Source organism: Miscanthus floridulus, chromosome 1 (assembly GCF_019320115.1).
Source record: "Miscanthus floridulus cultivar M001 chromosome 1, ASM1932011v1, whole genome shotgun sequence".
Classification (NCBI taxonomy): Eukaryota; Viridiplantae; Streptophyta; class Magnoliopsida; order Poales; family Poaceae; genus Miscanthus; species Miscanthus floridulus.
Genome location: NC_089580.1, coordinates 42,927,042 through 42,945,245, shown reverse-complemented (window position 1 = coordinate 42,945,245; position 18,204 = coordinate 42,927,042). Strand labels below are relative to the sequence as shown.

General features: G+C 46.3%; 3 protein-coding genes across 3 annotated transcripts; 2 read left to right on the top strand and 1 right to left on the bottom strand.

Moving 5' to 3' along the window:
- The first annotated feature begins 4,838 nt into the window (after nucleotides 1–4,838).
- On the top strand, nucleotides 4,839–6,302 carry LOC136481463 (short-chain dehydrogenase reductase 3b-like). The gene is made up of 2 exons (XM_066478800.1): nucleotides 4,839–5,134; nucleotides 5,264–6,302. The coding sequence occupies exons 1-2, from the start codon at nucleotides 5,121–5,123 to the stop codon at nucleotides 6,048–6,050; spliced, it is 801 nt and encodes a 266-aa protein (XP_066334897.1). The 5' UTR covers nucleotides 4,839–5,120; the 3' UTR covers nucleotides 6,051–6,302.
- Nucleotides 6,303–7,266: 964 nt separating this feature from the next.
- LOC136501365 (tRNA:m(4)X modification enzyme TRM13-like) lies at nucleotides 7,267–10,360 on the top strand. Its single transcript, XM_066496909.1, has 9 exons — nucleotides 7,267–7,489; nucleotides 7,579–7,653; nucleotides 7,741–8,037; nucleotides 8,121–8,358; nucleotides 8,891–8,948; nucleotides 9,147–9,233; nucleotides 9,319–9,444; nucleotides 9,616–9,754; nucleotides 10,017–10,360. Exons 1-9 carry the CDS (start codon nucleotides 7,368–7,370, stop codon nucleotides 10,237–10,239), a joined length of 1,365 nt encoding a protein of 454 aa, XP_066353006.1. The 5' UTR covers nucleotides 7,267–7,367; the 3' UTR covers nucleotides 10,240–10,360.
- Nucleotides 10,361–10,445: 85 nt separating this feature from the next.
- Nucleotides 10,446–16,891, bottom strand: LOC136501277 (squamosa promoter-binding-like protein 6). The gene is made up of 11 exons (XM_066496813.1): nucleotides 15,797–16,891; nucleotides 15,163–15,344; nucleotides 14,239–14,526; nucleotides 13,925–14,154; nucleotides 13,011–13,085; nucleotides 12,828–12,935; nucleotides 12,637–12,754; nucleotides 12,374–12,515; nucleotides 12,115–12,259; nucleotides 11,361–11,951; nucleotides 10,446–11,079 (listed from the first exon to the last, which is right to left on the bottom strand). Exons 1-11 carry the CDS (start codon nucleotides 16,387–16,389, stop codon nucleotides 10,642–10,644), a joined length of 2,910 nt encoding a protein of 969 aa, XP_066352910.1. The 5' UTR covers nucleotides 16,390–16,891; the 3' UTR covers nucleotides 10,446–10,641.
- Between the last annotated feature and the right edge of the window lie 1,313 nt (nucleotides 16,892–18,204).

Here is an 18,204-nt window from a genome sequence, read left to right as displayed (position 1 = left end):
ATGTCATCCTTATCTTCCCATTAGTTTGCATCCTCGTTACACAAGCTTGTATTTACTTCATTTACATTATGCTTGTGTAGTTGCTCTTGTAATTAGTAAGCTTTGTGTAGCTTGCTAGTTATCTTCTTGCTTGTGTAGCATAGAAGTAGCTCCCTTGTGTGACTAATTCGGTTTGAGTAACCTTGTTAGCCACATTGCTTAGTTTGTATGACTAAGTAATTTGCGCTCTCTAATTTGGCTTGTGTAACCTTGTTATTGAGCATTGCTAGTGAGCTTAGGAGCTTTGTGCTTTTGCTTACTAGATTGTGTAGGAGCTCCCCCGTTACTTGAAATAATAGTTGCATAGGTTTATGTGACCTTGCTACTAGAATTGATTAGGTGAGCTCTAGCTAGTCTGGCACCTTTGTTGCGTAATTAAGATCTTTATAAGGTGCTTGTGAACTTAGATAGAGGGGTGTAGTCTTGGCTAGACCGATCGTTTTAATTCCGTATTTATTTCGGTAAGCCGGCGTAATTAATTTTAGAAAGGACTATTCACCCCCCCTCCAGTCTGCCATATCAACCCTACAGTTCCTCCCCAGTCGCAAGATCAGGGCGAGGAGGTTCATGGCCCAAAAGTGGGTTGATTTGAGCGGGGCGAGCGCGTCTTCCCCCTCAGCGGCGATCCGAGAGGTATGGAACACATGGAAAAAAGCTTAGCTATCGGGGAACTTCGTTGTTCGTGGAGTTCGAGTGTCGACCCTTTCGCCAGATGAGCCCTTTTCCGCACGGTTCCTCCTCATCAGGGGGTGTGTCGGCCATCATGTTGCGCCCCCTGCGATAGTCCGAGGGCGGCCTGCCAGCCGGCTTGCAGGGCCGGTTTTTGGATTGGCGTGGCGAGGGGCAATCCTAGGCCGCACCAGGTCCCCCAAGCTAGGGGCCTAAGACGCGCTCTCGAAAGTCTCGACGGAGGGAGAGGCGTCGGGGGGCTATCGCCCATCGATGCAGCCCCATCGAGCGAACGAAGCTCGCCGTAGTAGTCGGTGACGTAGGTCAGGCTCCCAAAGTTGAGGACCTGGCCTGGGGCGAAGGTGCCGTCCATGACGGAGAACTCATCGGGGAAGCGGACACCGCTGTCTGGGGCGGTGCTGCTTGCTCCGGCATTGAGACGGGTGGCTCCAGCCACCGTAGAACCTGAATCGCACTTGACACTGCCCCCTATCTAGCGCGCCAGCTGTCACAGGGTCGGAACCACAACAAGCATAGTTGTTCTAATCGGTGTCAAAGTATGGGTCTTCGGTGGCTCGGGTGGACTCAAGAACACAAGAATCACAGAGAGGACGCAACGATTTATCATGGTTCGGGCCAATCGATGCCCTACGTCCAGTAGGTGATGATCCTTATACTCAAAAGCACCCAAAATCAGGGGTTACAATAGAGTGTAGCGAGAGATTTGGTAGGGGGTTAGCTCGGTGCTAATCCTAAGGTTGCCTCACCGCCGGTGGAGTCTTTCCCTCGTCAGAGAGGAGGAAGACGACATGATGTGGTGGAGGAGCTCTCGATGCCCCTCTCTGGGTTACCCTGCTCTCGGTGCTGAGCTAGAGCGAATGGAATGGAATTATCTGTCTTGGATTGGTTCTCTTCCGCCTCCCCCTCTAGGTCCGGCCTTATCCCTTATATAACGAGATAGGTCGGGTACACGGCGGTTTGGGGAGATGAGTCTACGGTCTACATGCGCCGAAGTCTAGGAGGGTCTTACAGCGGCGCTCTGTGGACCGTAGCGGTGTCGTGGAGCCGAAGAAGCCTTGGGCGTCGTCCGGCTGCTTTGTTCTGACACTCTGCGTGTCAGGTTGTGTCGGCTTGGACCGGCCTTCCCCAGGTGGACCTTCTAGAGTCTTCTTTGTGGAGAAGGAGGTCGGCTCTAGGGGCTGACGCGCGGCCTTGGGAGCCACCCAGCCCTAGAGGTCGTGGGAAGCTTGTCTTCTTTGTGTCGCGCCCTGTGTGTGACCCTGTCGCGAAAGTGGCCGGCAAGGCCACGCCCAGAGCGCGATGTCTGGGAGCCCCCGAGCCTCGATGGCTCGGGGCTTGTCTTCTTGCGCCCGGGCCTTGGCTGGTGTCTCAAGCCGGACAGGAGGTAAGGCCCGAGCTCGAGCATGTCGTCGATCGGGAGCCCGAGGCCCAGGCGAGCCCCCGAGCCCTATGCGGGGCTACGCCGTGCCCAGGCTCGGTCAGGTTTCTTCGTCGGAGGGTGCGCGCAAGTGTACCTGATGGGTATAACCCCCGAGCCCTCGGACGATTCTAGAGGGGTCGGTCAGGGGTCCCTTCGGTCGAGAACCATTGATCCCGAGACTTAACATAGCCATATGTTAGGATCTTGTCACCAACCAACTTATCACAACATGCTAGGAGGTGGTACTAAACTAATAATGTATATGTGTGAGCTTGGAACTGTGAGTGTATCATCCCTATAGCGACTATCATACAATTAAGCCTAGCCTCCCTAACCATGTATTAGGGAGATGTGCTAAAGAACCACAGCATAGCCTTCACATTAATTCTCGCGAGATGTGCTAAAAAAATCCTAGATTTTTTGCAAAATTTAGAAAGATACATGACCAAGTATGGTATCGTGATACTTAAAGAGTGCAATCCATGATCTAAAAAAGTTTTTTTTTCGGAAAATAACAAAAGAGACTTAACAAAGATACAATTACCAAAAGATTCAGATTAACTTAAGGATTGAATATCTGTATGAACTGACAAGACCAAATTTAAAAACCAAAATCTATAACATGTGCCCCATAAGATGTATTCTAAGATTCTAACCGTGTAAGCGAGCACGGGCTGATAACTGTTCCCTTTTTATAGCGTGTGAGAGATTTTAGTTTTTCCACCCCGGGTGGAAACAAAGTAGGGACTTAGCAATTAGTAACATATATATGTAATTGATTATTCATTTTCCAGTAGTATCCTTAGCAGCCCTAACTAAATTTCTACGAGTGTGAATATGAGAATTATTACAAGCATAAAACCCAAACGCTTTGTAAATCCGTGTCCTGTACCCAGCTGTTGGTAACCCTCATTACTGACACTGGGTTTGTAGCTTGCCAACTCTATTCCATCTTAATGAAAAACATGCTAAGCCACGGTCGAGAAAAAAAAAAAGAGAAAATGGCAAGGAAGGAATATAGACACAAATATATGGTTCTAAATCCTGCATGTGTTGCTGGCTACGGTTTCAAAATTTCTATCACCTTACATCCCCTTTTTTTAGGCAGCAAAAAGAAATTCCCATCGCTTTTCTTCGTTCCAGTAGAGAAAATTGCATGAGTTGCATGTACTAGCAGCATATGCTGAGTAGTGGATTCTCTCTTACTTCTGACTTTGGAGTTTGGAGCCCAAGCTTTCTTTTTCCTATACCCTTTTCCAAAAGATGAATGAAATCGCCACAGCCATCAACGATTCAGCCGCTTGGATCCACACACAAAATGTCTCACAGTTCGGGCACCTCTGGATGCATTTCTTCCTTAGCGTAAGGTAGTTTCTTTTCTTCAGGGGTGTCAACTGTCAAGCAATCCAGTTAATTACTGGAAGCCTTGTAAATCTGCGTGCTGCTCGCACGCTTTGTAGACTCTTTCTCTACTTATAAATACAAGCCGGCAACGGATCTTTCAAAAACCAAAAAAAAAAAAAATCGTGAATTCCATGGTTCATGAAGGCAAATGTGAGTTCCACTGATTCAGCCATGGCACTGAATCTGCATGCTCAAACTTGAGAATACCTGACTCATGTTCAGAAAGCAGCATGTACATGAAGTCTGGTGGTCAGAAGAGAGATGCACGCTGGCTGTCGCTTATTTCTCTACCCAATGCACAATGATTTGTCAGTAGCAACAAAAAAAAAATGGTAGGATTATTCTCTCCTAATTGCTGGTCCAAACTCAGAAAGGAGAGACAGAGAGAGAGATGAGAAAACATGAGAATGTGACTGTCCCTAGGACGAACAGCAAGCCAAGCTGGAGGTGTCATTTTCCTATGCCCTTTGGCACCCCTGTCTGAACGCGTCGAGCAGCAGTCAGCTCTGGCTGGCCGCTGCACGAGTAACCAGGGTATCAACAAATTCAACTGACCTCCATGCTTTTAAGCTGTAATGTACTCCTTTGAATCAATTCAGTTTTCTTTTGTTGTAAAAAAAATCAATTTTCTTTTGGATGAATCCATGCTGTTGTTGTCGCGTGCACGCATGGTCTGGCCCTGCATGGGATCGAATAACAGCAATTGGCTAATGCGCCGTCAAGCTAACAAATCTGCAACCTTTTTTCTCTCCGGTGCTTTGGTTCACTGATTGATTGATTTATATCACTGCTGCCCTTGACCTGAGACAGCGATAACACAACAGCAGATGGAGTTTAAAACAGAGCCGGCACAGCTAACAACGTGGCGGCACAAGATCCGATGAGAGAGCATTGAGCCATTGACCATCTAGACTCTAGAGGGAGGGAGGCTCCAGCTGCAACTGCCTTTGCTTTTGGCTTGCTCCGAGTCAGCCGCCGTTGAACAGGCTCATCAACACAACACTATGGATGTACAAAAACGCAAGCAACAACAGCAAGTCCTGCAAGCAACTGAAGATATCTTCAGCCCCCCCCCCCCCCCCCCCCCCACACACTCATTTCATTTCAATAGTGACCAAGTAACAAGGCAAGGCGATCTTGTCTGGCTTAGTGCTGTGGTGCAAATAATAACAGGGGCAGAGGAGGCATGCCAGCCAGGCAGCCAGAGCCGAGGGAGAGTGCCATGGCCGTGTCTGCCTCACAGGGTGCAGTCGCCCATGGCCTCCACATGCACCTCGTCACTCGCTGCCGCCGGCGTCCTCCTCCTCCTTCCATCCCGGCTCCATCAAAACCCTAGAACAAAACCAGTTTATTTATTGTTATTCTGTTTTATTACTATTTTACAGCAATATTAAAGAACTAGTTTATTAACTAGTAGAGGGTAACGACGCTCAATCATGTCCTCTCGATTCTTAAAAAAAATCAAGTCGACGAAATCTACAGGAAACGAAGAGCTATATAAACTCATGCCGCGTCCATCCCTGGCAACGCGCTAACCAAGCTAGCTAGCAAGCATCGGCATTCGGCCATGTCCAAGCCAAGGTGAGTGCGCTGGCTGCCGGCGTCCATTATTTTTGTTTGGTTTCACGGGCTGCGACGTGCGGTGCAGCAGCTCGTGCAGTGGTGCACTGACACGGTTTGGGGGTTTCCGATCATCGTCGGCGACTGCAGGTTGGACGGCAAGGTAGCGATCGTGACGGGCGGCGCGAGCGGAATCGGCGAGGCGGCGGCGCGGCTGTTCGCGTCGAGCGGCGCCACGGTGGTGATCGCGGACGTGCAGGACGCGCTGGGCGAGGCGGTGGCGGCGTCGGTCGGGTCCGACCGGTGCACGTACGCGCGGTGCGACGTGACGGAGGAGGCGCAGGTGGAGGAGACGGTGGCGCGCGTGGTGGCGGCGCACGGGCGGCTGGACGTGATGCTGAGCAACGCCGGGGTGCTGCTCCCGACGGGGTCGGTGATGGACATGGACCTGACGGAGCTGGACCGCGTGATGGCCGTCAACTTCCGCGGAGCGGCGGCGTGCGTGAAGCACGCGGCGCGCGCGATGGTGGCGTCCGGTTCCGGCGGCGGCGCCATCGTGTGCACGGCGAGCGTGGCGTCGCTGCAGGGCGGGTTCGGCCCGGCGTCGTACACGGCGTCCAAGCACGCCCTGCTGGGCCTGGTGCGCGCCGCGGCCGGGGAGCTGGGGCGACACGGCGTGCGCGTCAACTGCGTGTCCCCCGGCGGCGTCGCCACGCCCCTGAGCTGCGCGCTCATGGGCGTGGGGCCCCGCGAGCTGGAGGCCATGACGGTGCTGCACAACGTCCTGCAGGGGAAGGTGCTGCGGGCGGAAGACGTCGCGGAGGCCGCGCTGTTCCTGGCGTCCGACCAGGCCGCCTTCATCAGCGGCCACAACCTCGTCGTCGACGGCGCCACCACCGCCGTCAACCCCGCCGTGCTGCACACCGTCGGGCTGTGAACGACGAACGATCGCGCTACAGTAGATACATGCATACACACATACACTTTCAGTGCAATGTTTCTTTCTTTTTTTTGCATTGGTTGCCATCAAGAAAACTGTTTTCGTTTCTCCCTCTGTTCATGCAATTCTCCAATCTCCCCTCCCCACCATTGCTGAAGCTGAGCACTCGTGCTATGCTTTGCTGCGTCATCAACGATGAACTCTGTAAAACAAACAGCTGCGCCATTGTTGTTCTGCCATTTCATTTCCTTTCATGGAAACCAAACCAAACAGATCGTGCAGTGCAAGTGTGCAATGCAAGTGGGTGGATTTGGATTCGGATTCCGAAGTCTGAACACGACCCGAGGAACTTTTGGGCAGGGCAGCCACTGGATCACGTGGCGCAGACAAAAAAGCGAGTGGACTGACAACTAGTCGTTGTGGTTGCAAATCGTAATCACTGCCGTTTGACACTTGACAGGCAGAGAGATTAGTTTAACAGATGTGTGTCTGATTGAGCAGACTTTGAGATCTTGCCCTAGCAGCAAGCCAGGAACGGGACCAAAGTTTCGAGGCCAGCGCTTCTGCCTGACGGACATAGATAGAAGTGGAGGACAGTGTGCAGTGCTGTTGGCAACTGAAACAGTAACCTTTTTTTTTAGGTCAAAACAGTAACCTTTCACTAGTCTGACCGACTAGAAGTGTTCAATTATTGCTTTGTGCACAACTTTAGTCAACGGCGTAGGACTAAACTTTAGTCAGCTAATTTTAGTAACTTCACAATCAGTTATAGCGACCAGTGGACTAACAATTAGTTCAGTAGTCCTAGGTGATCTAAACATGACGCTCATACTATTGCCGTAAAGAGTTCAGTGGTCACTGGTCGGTACAACGCAATGGACGTCTGAATACGCCTAGAGCCTTCAAAAGTTCAGATGCAGCATTGATGTTATTCAGATGGATCCCATCTCGTTCTGGGTTTGTCAATATGCTTTTCTGAATCAGAATTTTTAACGACGAGAATTATGATTTATGAACAGATAAACAAAACAGCGGCCTAAGATTAACGCTCGAGGTAGATCCTTTTCTTCCTCTGGTTCTGTGGGAAAATGGTCTGGAAAGAAAAAACAGAAACGTTTGAAGAATTTTAGATCTAGCAAGGTCTCCGGTGCAAAAATGCGCTCACACCATCGTTTCCCGGGCTAATCTGGACCGCTTATACTCGATCAGACGGTCGTTCTGCCTCTACGAAGGCCGCCCTTCGTCTTCCTCCCCCACCTGTTCCGTTTCCGTCCCGGCGTCTCCCTCTCCTCGCCGCCGCCGCTGCCGCCAGAGATGGGCCGTGCGCCAGTGAACGGTAAGCGCTCACCGCCGCCTCCTCCTCCTCCAGGACGTTGCCACTTCTGGCTCCCCAACAAGCGCCGCCACTGCGCCAACTCCTCCCTCCCGTCCTCTCAGTGAGCAACTCCCGCCAAGCTTCCTCGCTCGTCAGCCTAACCCCTGAACCCTAACCCTAGCCCCTCCTGTTCCTGCTCCTGCTCCTCAGGTACTGCGGAAACCACCTTCCCGAGTCCGCCTCCGGGGCCGGCCGCCGCGTCCCCTGCCCCGTCGACCCCTCCCAGTAAGCCTGTCCCAGCACCCACTCACCATTCGGGTCGGCTCCAGCACCACCGCTAACCCCCGCCTTCTCTTCTCTTCTCACGCGCAGCACGGTGCTCGAGGAGAACCTGGAGGCGCACGTCGGCAAGTGCCCCCTGAAGAAGCAGGTCGCCGCGCTCACCGCGCAGCCGTACTACTCCAAGGGCATCAACTCCGGCGCGGGTGAGCCGGGCTGCGGTGTGACGTCGGCCGAGAAGCGTGCGGCCGTGTACAGGCTTACCGAGGAGGAATTCCGGTCTCTGCTCGGGAAGATCCGGTCGGTGCACGCGGCAGCCTCCGCGGCGATACGGGAGTCCTACCTGATCACCGGTGCTTGCGATAAGTGGATGAGCGGCCAGGTCGATAGGTGGGGGGTCAAATCCACATTTTGGGAGTGTGAAGCTCATTCTTCTAGTGGGGAGTGATTTCTGTTGATGGATTGGACTACAGGAAGGTGCCGTACCAAGAGAAGCACGTCGCGCAGCAGGCGTCCATTGTTGGAAACATGGAGGCATTTGGCTTGCTGCGGAAGGGTAGCGATGAGGTGGTTGATGGAGAGAATGCGGCGGTGAGTGCTCAGGCAGTTGTGGAGTTTGGAGCTGGAAGAGGGTACTTGACTCAGGTGCTGGTGGACTGTTATGGGATCACGAATGTGTTCTTGGTTGAGAGGCGGTCCTACAAGCTTAAGGTCAGTAAGTCTAAACAATTTTTTATGTTTCTGGGATAAGATCCACTTGATCTGTATTAATGCTTGTTGTTGGTTACTCTATCTTGTTAAGTGCAGCTTAACTTCCACAAGGCCCTCAAATCTGCATCATAGTTAGGCTCAATAACCAATACATAGTCTCTAAATTTTTTTTGCACAAAGGAGTGTCAGTTTTTGTGACCTCTTGGCTTTTGTAGCTTTACTATCCTTGATGTAGCCTGTATTTAGCAAACGAATGTTAAGATGCATTGACTTTGTGTACTAGTGCAATGTGTAGTTGTGTGTTGTTTCTAGTGAGGTGAGTTTATGGTCTTAACTTGTTACTCTTTTCTGAATTTAGTACCACTGCCGTCGTTTTGGATATAATGTGTTATTTTCTAGAGTAAGCTTGATTGTACTGTGAATTTTCTCTAACACAACAACTTGCTGTTATGCTAAATCTAATTTGTCCAAGATATATAAGTTCTTTCACCTCCTGATTAAGTACCTGTTCTCTTCCCTCTACACTTATTAGGCTGATCGAAGCTTGCGTCAAAATGAAGATGTTACCTTGGAGCGTTTGAGAATTGATAGTGAGCTTTCTTTTCATTTCTGTATTTATTGGGTTATATCCAACGTAATGAATTTTGAGTGTTCTGCACTTTGCAAGCACCTTCTTGAATGAATCTTTCTGTGTGCGACGGAGTTGCTTCATTTGATCATTTATATTTCTGTGCTTGTACTTTATTTTACAAATATAAGCACTGATTAGAAACATAAACGCAATACAGTTGAGGATTTGAAACTGCACGGAATAGAGGCATTGAGGGGGCTCCAATATCTAGCAATTGGAAAGCATCTGTGTGGACCTGCCACAGGTTGTCCTAATTTTTGAAATTTATGCCTTCATTTCATGTTGAGAAAAGTTGAGAATATCTAAGAAAATTTATCTTCCATCTCCAGATATGACCATGATGTGCTGTCTTCCTGAACGATATGACCAAACAGAAGAAAACGGCAAACATAGTCTTCAAGGCCTTGCTCTAGCTACCTGTTGCCACCATCTTTGCCAATGGAAGCATTACACAAGTAATTTCCTTTTTTTTTTAAGAATGCTAAGCATTTCAACACAAAAAAGAATTTGAATCTGTCTGTCACTTTCACCTCATCTACAGATATACAAAAGTTTGTCTTCCCTTGAAAGTTACAGCAAAACTTGTTAAATTGCATGCAAAGTAATTTGTTTTCTTATCGCTGCAGATAAATCTTTCCTCTTGGGACTAGGTATCACAGAGGAAGAATTTCATGCCATGACATGGTTTAGCAGCTGGGCTGTGGATGGTGATCATAGCTACCCAGATTCTCCTGTGGAGGTTGAAGACACGTCCTCTGAAGTCAGGTAGGTAATTCTCAATCATCAGACAAGTGCCATATGGTATTTTAGGTCTTGCCTTCATTTCTATTGTGGTTAAATACTGTCTGTTCGAATCTCTACACTCTAGTGTCATTCTGTGCATCATGCCTTGTCATCGCTAGGTTATTTATTTTTCGACGTTTGTGGTTTAAAGAACTCTCATAATTCACTTTCTGGAACTTCAACTTTATTGTGTCATGCCATTGAAAACTTGATATTTGTTTTATGCCATTTTGTGTTGGACTAGAGAACTAGAGAAGCTTGATCAGGAAATCATCGGAATTGAGAGAATAATCCGAAGTATACCAGCAGGGGAGAGGGCCTCTCTGGGATCCATGTGTAAAGATATCATTGATACGGGGAGGCTACTATGGCTTGGGCAGAAGGGTCTGGTTGCTGATCTTGTAAGCTATGTTCCATCCAAAATTTCACCAGAAAACCGTCTACTCATCGCAAAATGTACATCTTGATTTGGCTGAAAAGCAAGTGCATGTATTTCAGCCCTGCAAATTTTCAGGAGCTTGGATTGTAAAAGATAGTTTCAACAAATACAATCTTAAGTTTTTCAGCATCATTCCAAGAAATATTATGTCTCAACGATTATACATACAAGAACATGTTTTATTCTGATGGTTCACAAAATCTCCGCTAGGAATTAATTCTACAATAAAATGGATGAAAGGAACAGAAGCACGTTAGGCTGTAAATATAGTTGATATTGACGATATATAAGCTTACAGCAGCAACACTGCAACAGGATCCTGCTTTAAATACAAAGGAACTTCACACGGTAATTATGTTCCTTTGATCTTAGCCACCACACTAAAACTCTCAACTTACAAACAACAGGTAGGCTTATTTCATCCTAAAACTTACATCGGTCCACGCTCCAATAACTCCCATCTGAATGTGGGCGCGGCATAAACCCTGGGAAAGGTGTGAAGCAGTATGCCCACGCAGACACAAACCACAGCAACTCCCATCACAGTCAACATTGCTGGCCTATAAAGGAAGGTCCTTGATGCAGAATTTGGATACACCCGTGCCTGACGGCTGCAGAGGAGGCAACTTGGCACTGATGCAGACATTGGCCTGCAGATCTCGAGGCTAACATCGCCAGGCTTAACACCATCAGTTATTACAGAGCATATACTGCTTGGAACACCGAGGACAACCTGGCCTTTGCCAAGATGCTTATCCATCTTCTTTTGGACCAGATTCAGGTAAGCATCATTGCCTCTCTGCCGAGCATAGTCTTCTGGGGTAAAACCTGTTTCGTCCCGTGCATTGCTCCAAGCACTAATTCCAATCTGCATGGGATAAGTCAAAACAGGGATGTTAGATATAACTATTATCATTCGACTCTATTAATTAAATTTAAAATATATGCAATGCATGTGACATCTGGTAACTCATGTATTCATCACTTCACAGTTCAATGTATGTGTAAGTCTGTGCTTTAGTGAAATAATAAAACATCAAAAGAATGATAATTTACTAAATTTCTAATGATCTACTGTTGTAAATTAATATAGCTCAGCTTGAGGTGGTGGAAAGAAGGCAAAATTCCAAGAACTAGAAAAGAGAATACCAGTCCAGGATCATCGGTCAGCACATCCAACACGTCCTCTGCATCACTAGTGGCAGCTGCTATATGGAGGGGGGTAATCGTTGAAGGGCCCAGAGCATCAGGTCTAAATAAGTATGTCTGTGCAGTTCCCTTCGAGTTTTTATTTGGTTTGTATCTCAGCAGAAATCTAACCATGTTAACAGACTTCCTCCGTACAGCAGCATGCAACAAATTTTCTGAAAGCACCACCTCTTCTGGAGATCGGGATCCCACATCAACAAGGCCAATAAATAAGAAATCTAACAGCATTTTGATCACAGCACACCACTCCCGCTCCATGGCAAATACACCAAGATTCCTGAATCTCCACATGTTAAAGGCAGCTAGAGATGTATCAGTTTCATCCTCTTTAGACATTCTGTTCGCTCTATGAAGAAGCCAACCCAGCTCATTTAGAAACTCCAGAGCTTGGTCCCTGGCATTATCATTAACATTTGCATGTTCGTTACTGGAGGACTCAAATATGCTCTCCAGCTCAGAAACCTCAGAGCATACATCCTTCTCAGCAATTATGAAGGGGAAGAAGCCATTGCTAAAACCACTATCTTCGACCTGAAATTGCAGGTGATATTCAGGGGGGATTCAAGGTTACAGAAGAAAACCAAAATAATCGCATCATAAGAAAAGCTCTATAAGTATATTTTGTTCTCGAACAGAAGTTATATAAGTATATTTTGTTCTCAAACAGAAGCTATACACGTATAACTATCTGTACCTCTATAAATCCTCTTCCTCTTGGACCAGGAACAGAACAACAAAAACTGAGGCATTCGATGTCCCTATCCTCACATTCAGCATTCTCTGCTACAGAGTCCGTGTCTTCCTGGAATATACAACGTCCTTCAAATGAACAAATTAGCCTGCAAACATGAGAAGATGGTATTTAGATGTAAATGGATAAGCTGAAGGAAACATCAAGGTTTATTTGTATATACTTCATGAATAGTTAATCTGAATTAAAGATGATAAAGTACCTTGAGGAAGTACTAAGTAGGTTAAAACCTTCGACTCTGAAATTTATTGTTGCAGAATAAGGTGCAGCAACAGGTTTGACACATAAAATCTTGCAGTAATCATGAGAACTGGGTGCCAGGGGTCTGTCCAACATAATTTGACCTGCAGCAACATGAACAGCAAAGCTTGATGGTTAACAAATTTCCTACATAAAGTATCCAGAATAAAGCTTGCACAGCAGCATCACTGTATAAGAGCAGCTAAGTGCCCGGGATTGGCTCACCATTGAGCATAAAAGCTAAGTGGCGTCGAACCATCACAAATACCAAGCCAGATGCCCAGAAGTCGTCAGTGGAGCTACTCAAAAGCTTATCCAGATGCAGGCTCATATTCTCTGAAAGCTGTAGAAAAGACCATTAATAACCAAACAAGGAAGGCACTATTTTGACATGAGAATTCAGAAAGGAAGCATACCTCTTGCCATGCAGACTCAACTAACCGAAGATATACTGTCAGAATAATACAGCCAGGTCTAATATGGCTTTCTATATCAGTAGGGCTACTCGACAACCAACCAAGAATCTGAAAAATCAGGATTTTAAGTGTTAGGTTCAGGACATATTTTCTTGCCGCGCGCTGAGAGAATGCATAATTTACCTGTGACCGCAAAACTGGAGGTAAGTCACTGGGAACTTTGTTGAAAAGCTTGAAGACAATCTTATCTGTTCGGCACTGCAGACAAAACAATAAGAATCAGGTGTTTCACAAGATGGCATCTAAGTATAGTAAGGTGCAAATCCATATGGAATAATATGGTAAAATTAGCATCTTGGTGTTTGCATAAGTGCTGCCAAGACTATGGCCCTTAACATGAATTCTCTTCATCAAACTCTCCATATATATGTCAGAAGGCTGTCCAGTTCATGTTAGTCCTTTTCAGTGTTCACATGTCATTTTTGTTGAGCAGAGATGCAATCAAAAGTGTGTCTGATTGAAGTATGTATCTTTGAAGAAAAATTTAGTGGCACATAGTAGCTTTTTACTTCTAGGCTTGGATCTTGGAGATTGAACACTTGTTTGGTTCATTTTTTTATCAGAAATCACTCTAGCATATGTTTTAGTTCTTGACAGTGATGGCTATCACAACTTCTAGTAAAGGTATTAAAAAAAGTCAGGTAGGTGTAAAAGTCAAAAGGTTGAACGATTAAAGGTAGGAGTTATTAAATCCCTAAAGCCAAGTATGGATTCACAATCTAGTCCTACATAAACCAAATGTATTGATGTCTCTCTCCCTCATTCAGGTGCACTGAAAATCTTATTCCAATTCAAATTCCAACCTTGAATATTCTCCACCTAAGTTCGTTGCCGATAACAGGTTGATGCATATGAACATATACTATTCCAATAACATATTGGTCATTAGTGAGTTGTCAATTTCCCATTAAAAATTATAGCCAGCCAAACTGTCTCACTAATATATAAATCTGTTAATATACAGGTTGCTAAGTCGTAAGAGAGCTCACGATCTGTCCTTTGTCATTCTATATGTTTGCAAGGAATAAAAGACAAACCTGAGTGTCTCCATTTGAGCTTGACAATGATTGTGTTGATGTTGAATCTGAGTTGCCACTAGTCTGTGGTGGACTTTGAGTAGAATCTTGCTGCATCCATGATGCGCAATTAGGAGAGTCAGCTGTCTTAAAGGCAGGTGTAGGTGAACCTTCTTGCCCATCCTCAAAGCTTTCCATATCATTGCAAGTGTCATTCAGATCAAAATCCTTAAGCTTGCATGATGCAGGCTCTGTGCAGTCAGGGGAAAAAATTAAGCTGAAATTGTTAATCAGAAAACAATTTCTGAAGGTTTAACAGTGGTTGTCCATCATACCTGGAGTTACCACCATGGTAGCCTTCGATTGTACTGGCACAACAGATGATGATGCCTGTCCACGATGACTACCATTCACAAAAGGCAACTTAGAGTTAGATGGCCCTGCAGCCTCTTCTGCGGCATTAGCTGTTCTAGAGGTTCCAACATTCGATCCATTTTGCAGGCTTTGGTATGCCTCCAGGAGTTTACATAGTTCTTTTGGCTCCAGTGATTTGGCAACAGATCCTAGGTTCTTCAAAAGAGTGGATAGCAACTCCTGGCCGTTTGAATTCTGAACGTTGTCAGCTGCAAGGAGAATTCTAGGAGTCATGTACCTTCGTGAATATACAAGTAGTTCTGCAGAATACATATATGAAATACGTATGTGGAGTTCATGTGATTCGGTAAACAGAATACAGATTCCATGATTGCTAGATTGATCCATATGGATTAATGAAGATTGAAAAGATAATGGATTTTTTACTTTGATAATTAGGAAACTTAGGATTCAAATTCTACATAATGGAAATGAGGGAATGTCCACAATATCCGGAAGGTCACACAGCTAGTAATTGCAGCATTCTGTCAGTGAAAGATGTTAAATCTCAATATGATATCCTAACATGCAGCTGATGGAGGAACTTCATGTGACTGTGAGCAATCCTAGAATTGTCTAAATAAACCAATACATGAAACTTCAAGCACACTGAATACCATGTAACATCCTTATGGCCCTAAGACTACTAAATTTTCATCAACATGTCAAATAGAGTAACAAGAACTCATATACTCCTGTAAAAATGAGTATGGTCGCTAAACTTGATCTAAGTCTATACTCCACACCAAGAAAATTTCGCCAAAACATTACAAACACGATTTCATAACACTGAAGGGAAAAGAAAGAAAAATGTATATGTGGTATAGCAAAGTTAGCAAACTTACAGTTCAAATTAGCACAGATTCCAATAAGACTCAACAATAAATAATTGCTGACTTTGTCCTCAATTGAAGCAGTCCCACCAATTGCAGTATCAGGGTGGGTTTTCCTCCTGCGTCTATTGTGGCCTGCTAAGCGTCGCCGGCAACTTCGCTTCCCTTCATCGAATTCTTGAACAAGGTGAAATCTGCACAAGAACATGTACGATACTTACAGAGAACTTGGGGAAAAAATGTTCCTTAAGTATACAGTATCATGAAGTTCTAAGCATGAAACTATTTAACCACTTCCCCCAGCATCACCCTTAAACCTTGTCTGTGCACAGTGAATGCTCTGATATCTAAACTAAACTACAATTTCCTTGCAAACAATTTTCACTTAAATGTTGATATTTCGGTCTAAACGTGATAAATATGCCTTTTCATCTATTTCCTTCTCCAGATGTCACGGATTATGGCGATTCCCAAAGATCAAAGGTTGGAAAACATCATGATGGTCAGAGTTTGCACATGTCTCAAGTCTGTATCTAGCTGCGCTAAATATAACTTGCATAAGATATTCTACCCATTCGTTCTTTTATGAACAAATAATTGCATGTGATTGAAAGGTAATAGAAGCAGGCAGAACCATAAAACTAACCTACTACATTGCTGGCAGAACCTCTGGACAGTGTCCCCGACCACGGCGGTACTGGCCTTAGCATGCATCTCGCAGACCTTGTGACGACAGTGGTAATCCTTCGCTGCAGTCAGATCTGCTCCACAGCCCTCAACCTGGCATGCCGGCCCACTTGAGCTGCCTCCTTGCACCCTGATCTTCTTTCCGTTTCTCTCATCCTCATTTACATCGCTGTCCTCCATCGCTCCAACACCAGCAGCACTACCCCCAACTCTCAAGCTGAGCGACCCGCCACCATTCACGACCGTATCCTGATCCTCCGTTTCATCATCATCAATGACCACAACCCTTTTCCTTTTATCAGTGTCACCTCTCAAGCCACCATTCCTAGCCACCTCTTCCTCGGCTTCCTCAGACGACGACGGCGAGCTGTTCAATCCAGAGCCATTTGCTGCCTCAGCAGGCACCGGTGTGGCAACAAAGCGCTGACTGTCCCAGCTCCAGTCGTTGAGGTCCCAGCCAAACACCCTGTTCTCGCGCCTGTTGAGGTCAAGCTCGCCCAGCCCGCCGCCGTACAAGTGGCTGCTCTGCGTGCCGAACCTGGCGGCCTCCATGTCCCCTCACCTCCCAAAACCCTACACGAACTTCCTTCGATCACAGCTAGCCTCCCGGACTCTCCCAAGGAGCGCAGCAACCGCAGGAGCCGAGAGATCTAGTCGGCTCCCCTCCCGCTCTGGAAATCGACGAACGTGACGCGCACGCAGCCCCGGATCCACACCAGAGAAACCCACATGCCCTCGCGCCTCCGCCTCCGGCAAGCGGGAATCAAAAGCACCACCTCCAATCCGAGCTCATGGGGCGCGAATCACCGAAATATTCCAGGGAAAACAGAAAGAGAGTACCGAAGCGAATCAGCGGGGTGCCGAACCGGGAGAATTGGCGGCCCAAGCCGCTGCTCCGTGGACGAATCGAGCCCCGGAGTCGACGAGCTGGGCGAATCCGGCGGGAGGTTGGGGAATTCGGCGGGGAAGCTTTGGTTCGAATGCACAGCAATGGAGTCTCGAGTATGGGGGAGCAGCCAGCAGGGGTGGAGGGGAAAGAGCAGAGAAAGGTAGTCCAGAGGTGGGATGGCATGTATGAGTGGGGAGATGATAGATGGGGACCCCTAGCACGGTGGCCTAGTGGAAAATAGGGCCACTAGAAATTGTATGCCACACACCAGCGGCTACATGACAATTGGCACCGTGCAAAGAAAAAATGGAGTGGATCCATGGCGTCTTTAGCCAACTTTATCAAAGGTTTTCAATGCAAGTGACCGGAGGATCCGGTATGTCAAAGTGTACTTGATAGGGTTTTAGAGGCTTCGGAAGAGTACAGTTAAGGGCGTCTTTGAGTTAGAGTCGTCTCTAAACTCTCTTCGGTTTGAAGACATCGTAGAAGCAGAGAGGCACAACTACATACGTCATAAGATAAGATACGATAGCCAAAGGAAATAGAGCATACGGTTATTATGATATATGTACGAGATGTTGTGATGTGTGCCATATTTGACTAGGTTGCGGCGAGATGTCTGAGAAAAAGGTAGAGTCCATGTGGATTGCATTGAAAGAAAAAATATCATTGTACAATATATAATACCCGTCACATGTTAGCAGCCATAAAGTAGATGGAAAATATAGCATCACCACAAAACTATATTCCCTCTATTTCAAATTATAAGCCGTTTTGACTTTTGTTGGTACATACAATTTATTATGTATCTACACATACGTTATGTTTAGAGACATAGCAAATTGGTTGTATCAAAAAAGTCAAAGCGACTAATAATTTGAAATAGAGGGAGTACATTTTTAAGTATTGTGCATGATGCCTTTTTATCTCAACGTGTATCCGCGTGGATAATAGCTTACAAAGCTCGTGAAGAACACGTACACGAAACGAGCATGTCGAATTGGTGATTGGAATAGGCATCAGTATACCCATCTCAAACTGGCTAGTAAAAGTTCATTGCTTTGAGAAGAACGTTATTTACCCATTTATATACTCCTCCATTCCAAATTATAGCTCCTTAGTGAACTTGTAAGTTCATTTTTCATGCAATGGACATTATACGTCTTGTTATATTTATCACAATATTTCATAAAATGAATATGCTTCTATCATGAAAGGCGGTGAAATAAAGTTAAATATGTTAACTAGTCCTTTTGACCCTTTAGCTGTATCTATAAGCTGGTGCATCTCATCGTGTGACTTTTCTCCCTCATGTGTACTATGCATATTTAGCTTTCGGAACCTAGAAATTGCATTGTGATGTTATACCTTAGGCACCAACGCGTGTGTCACAAGCTCTCAGCGTACTTTTCCAACTAACTTCAGGTACCACCATACCACTCATTGCCTTGTCATTGGGGACTTGTTTGGTTTGCGGC

Excerpts from the sequence above, each read along its gene's own strand:
- LOC136501365 (XM_066496909.1), top strand. The coding sequence starts at position 7,368 with ATGGGCCGTGCGCCAGTGAACGGTAAGCGCTCACCGCCGCCTCCTCCT. Across the intron at positions 8,359-8,890 it reads GGCGGTCCTACAAGCTTAAG|GCTGATCGAAGCTTGCGTCA; the intron begins GTCAGTAAGTCT and ends TACACTTATTAG. Across the intron at positions 9,234-9,318 it reads TCTGTGTGGACCTGCCACAG|ATATGACCATGATGTGCTGT; the intron begins GTTGTCCTAATT and ends TTCCATCTCCAG.
- LOC136501277 (XM_066496813.1), bottom strand. The coding sequence starts at position 16,389 with ATGGAGGCCGCCAGGTTCGGCACGCAGAGCAGCCACTTGTACGGCGGC. Across the intron at positions 15,345-15,796 it reads TTCTGCCAGCAATGTAGTAG|ATTTCACCTTGTTCAAGAAT; the intron begins GTTAGTTTTATG and ends GTTCTTGTGCAG. Across the intron at positions 14,527-15,162 it reads AATCTGTGCTAATTTGAACT|CTGACAACGTTCAGAATTCA; the intron begins GTAAGTTTGCTA and ends TTCTCCTTGCAG.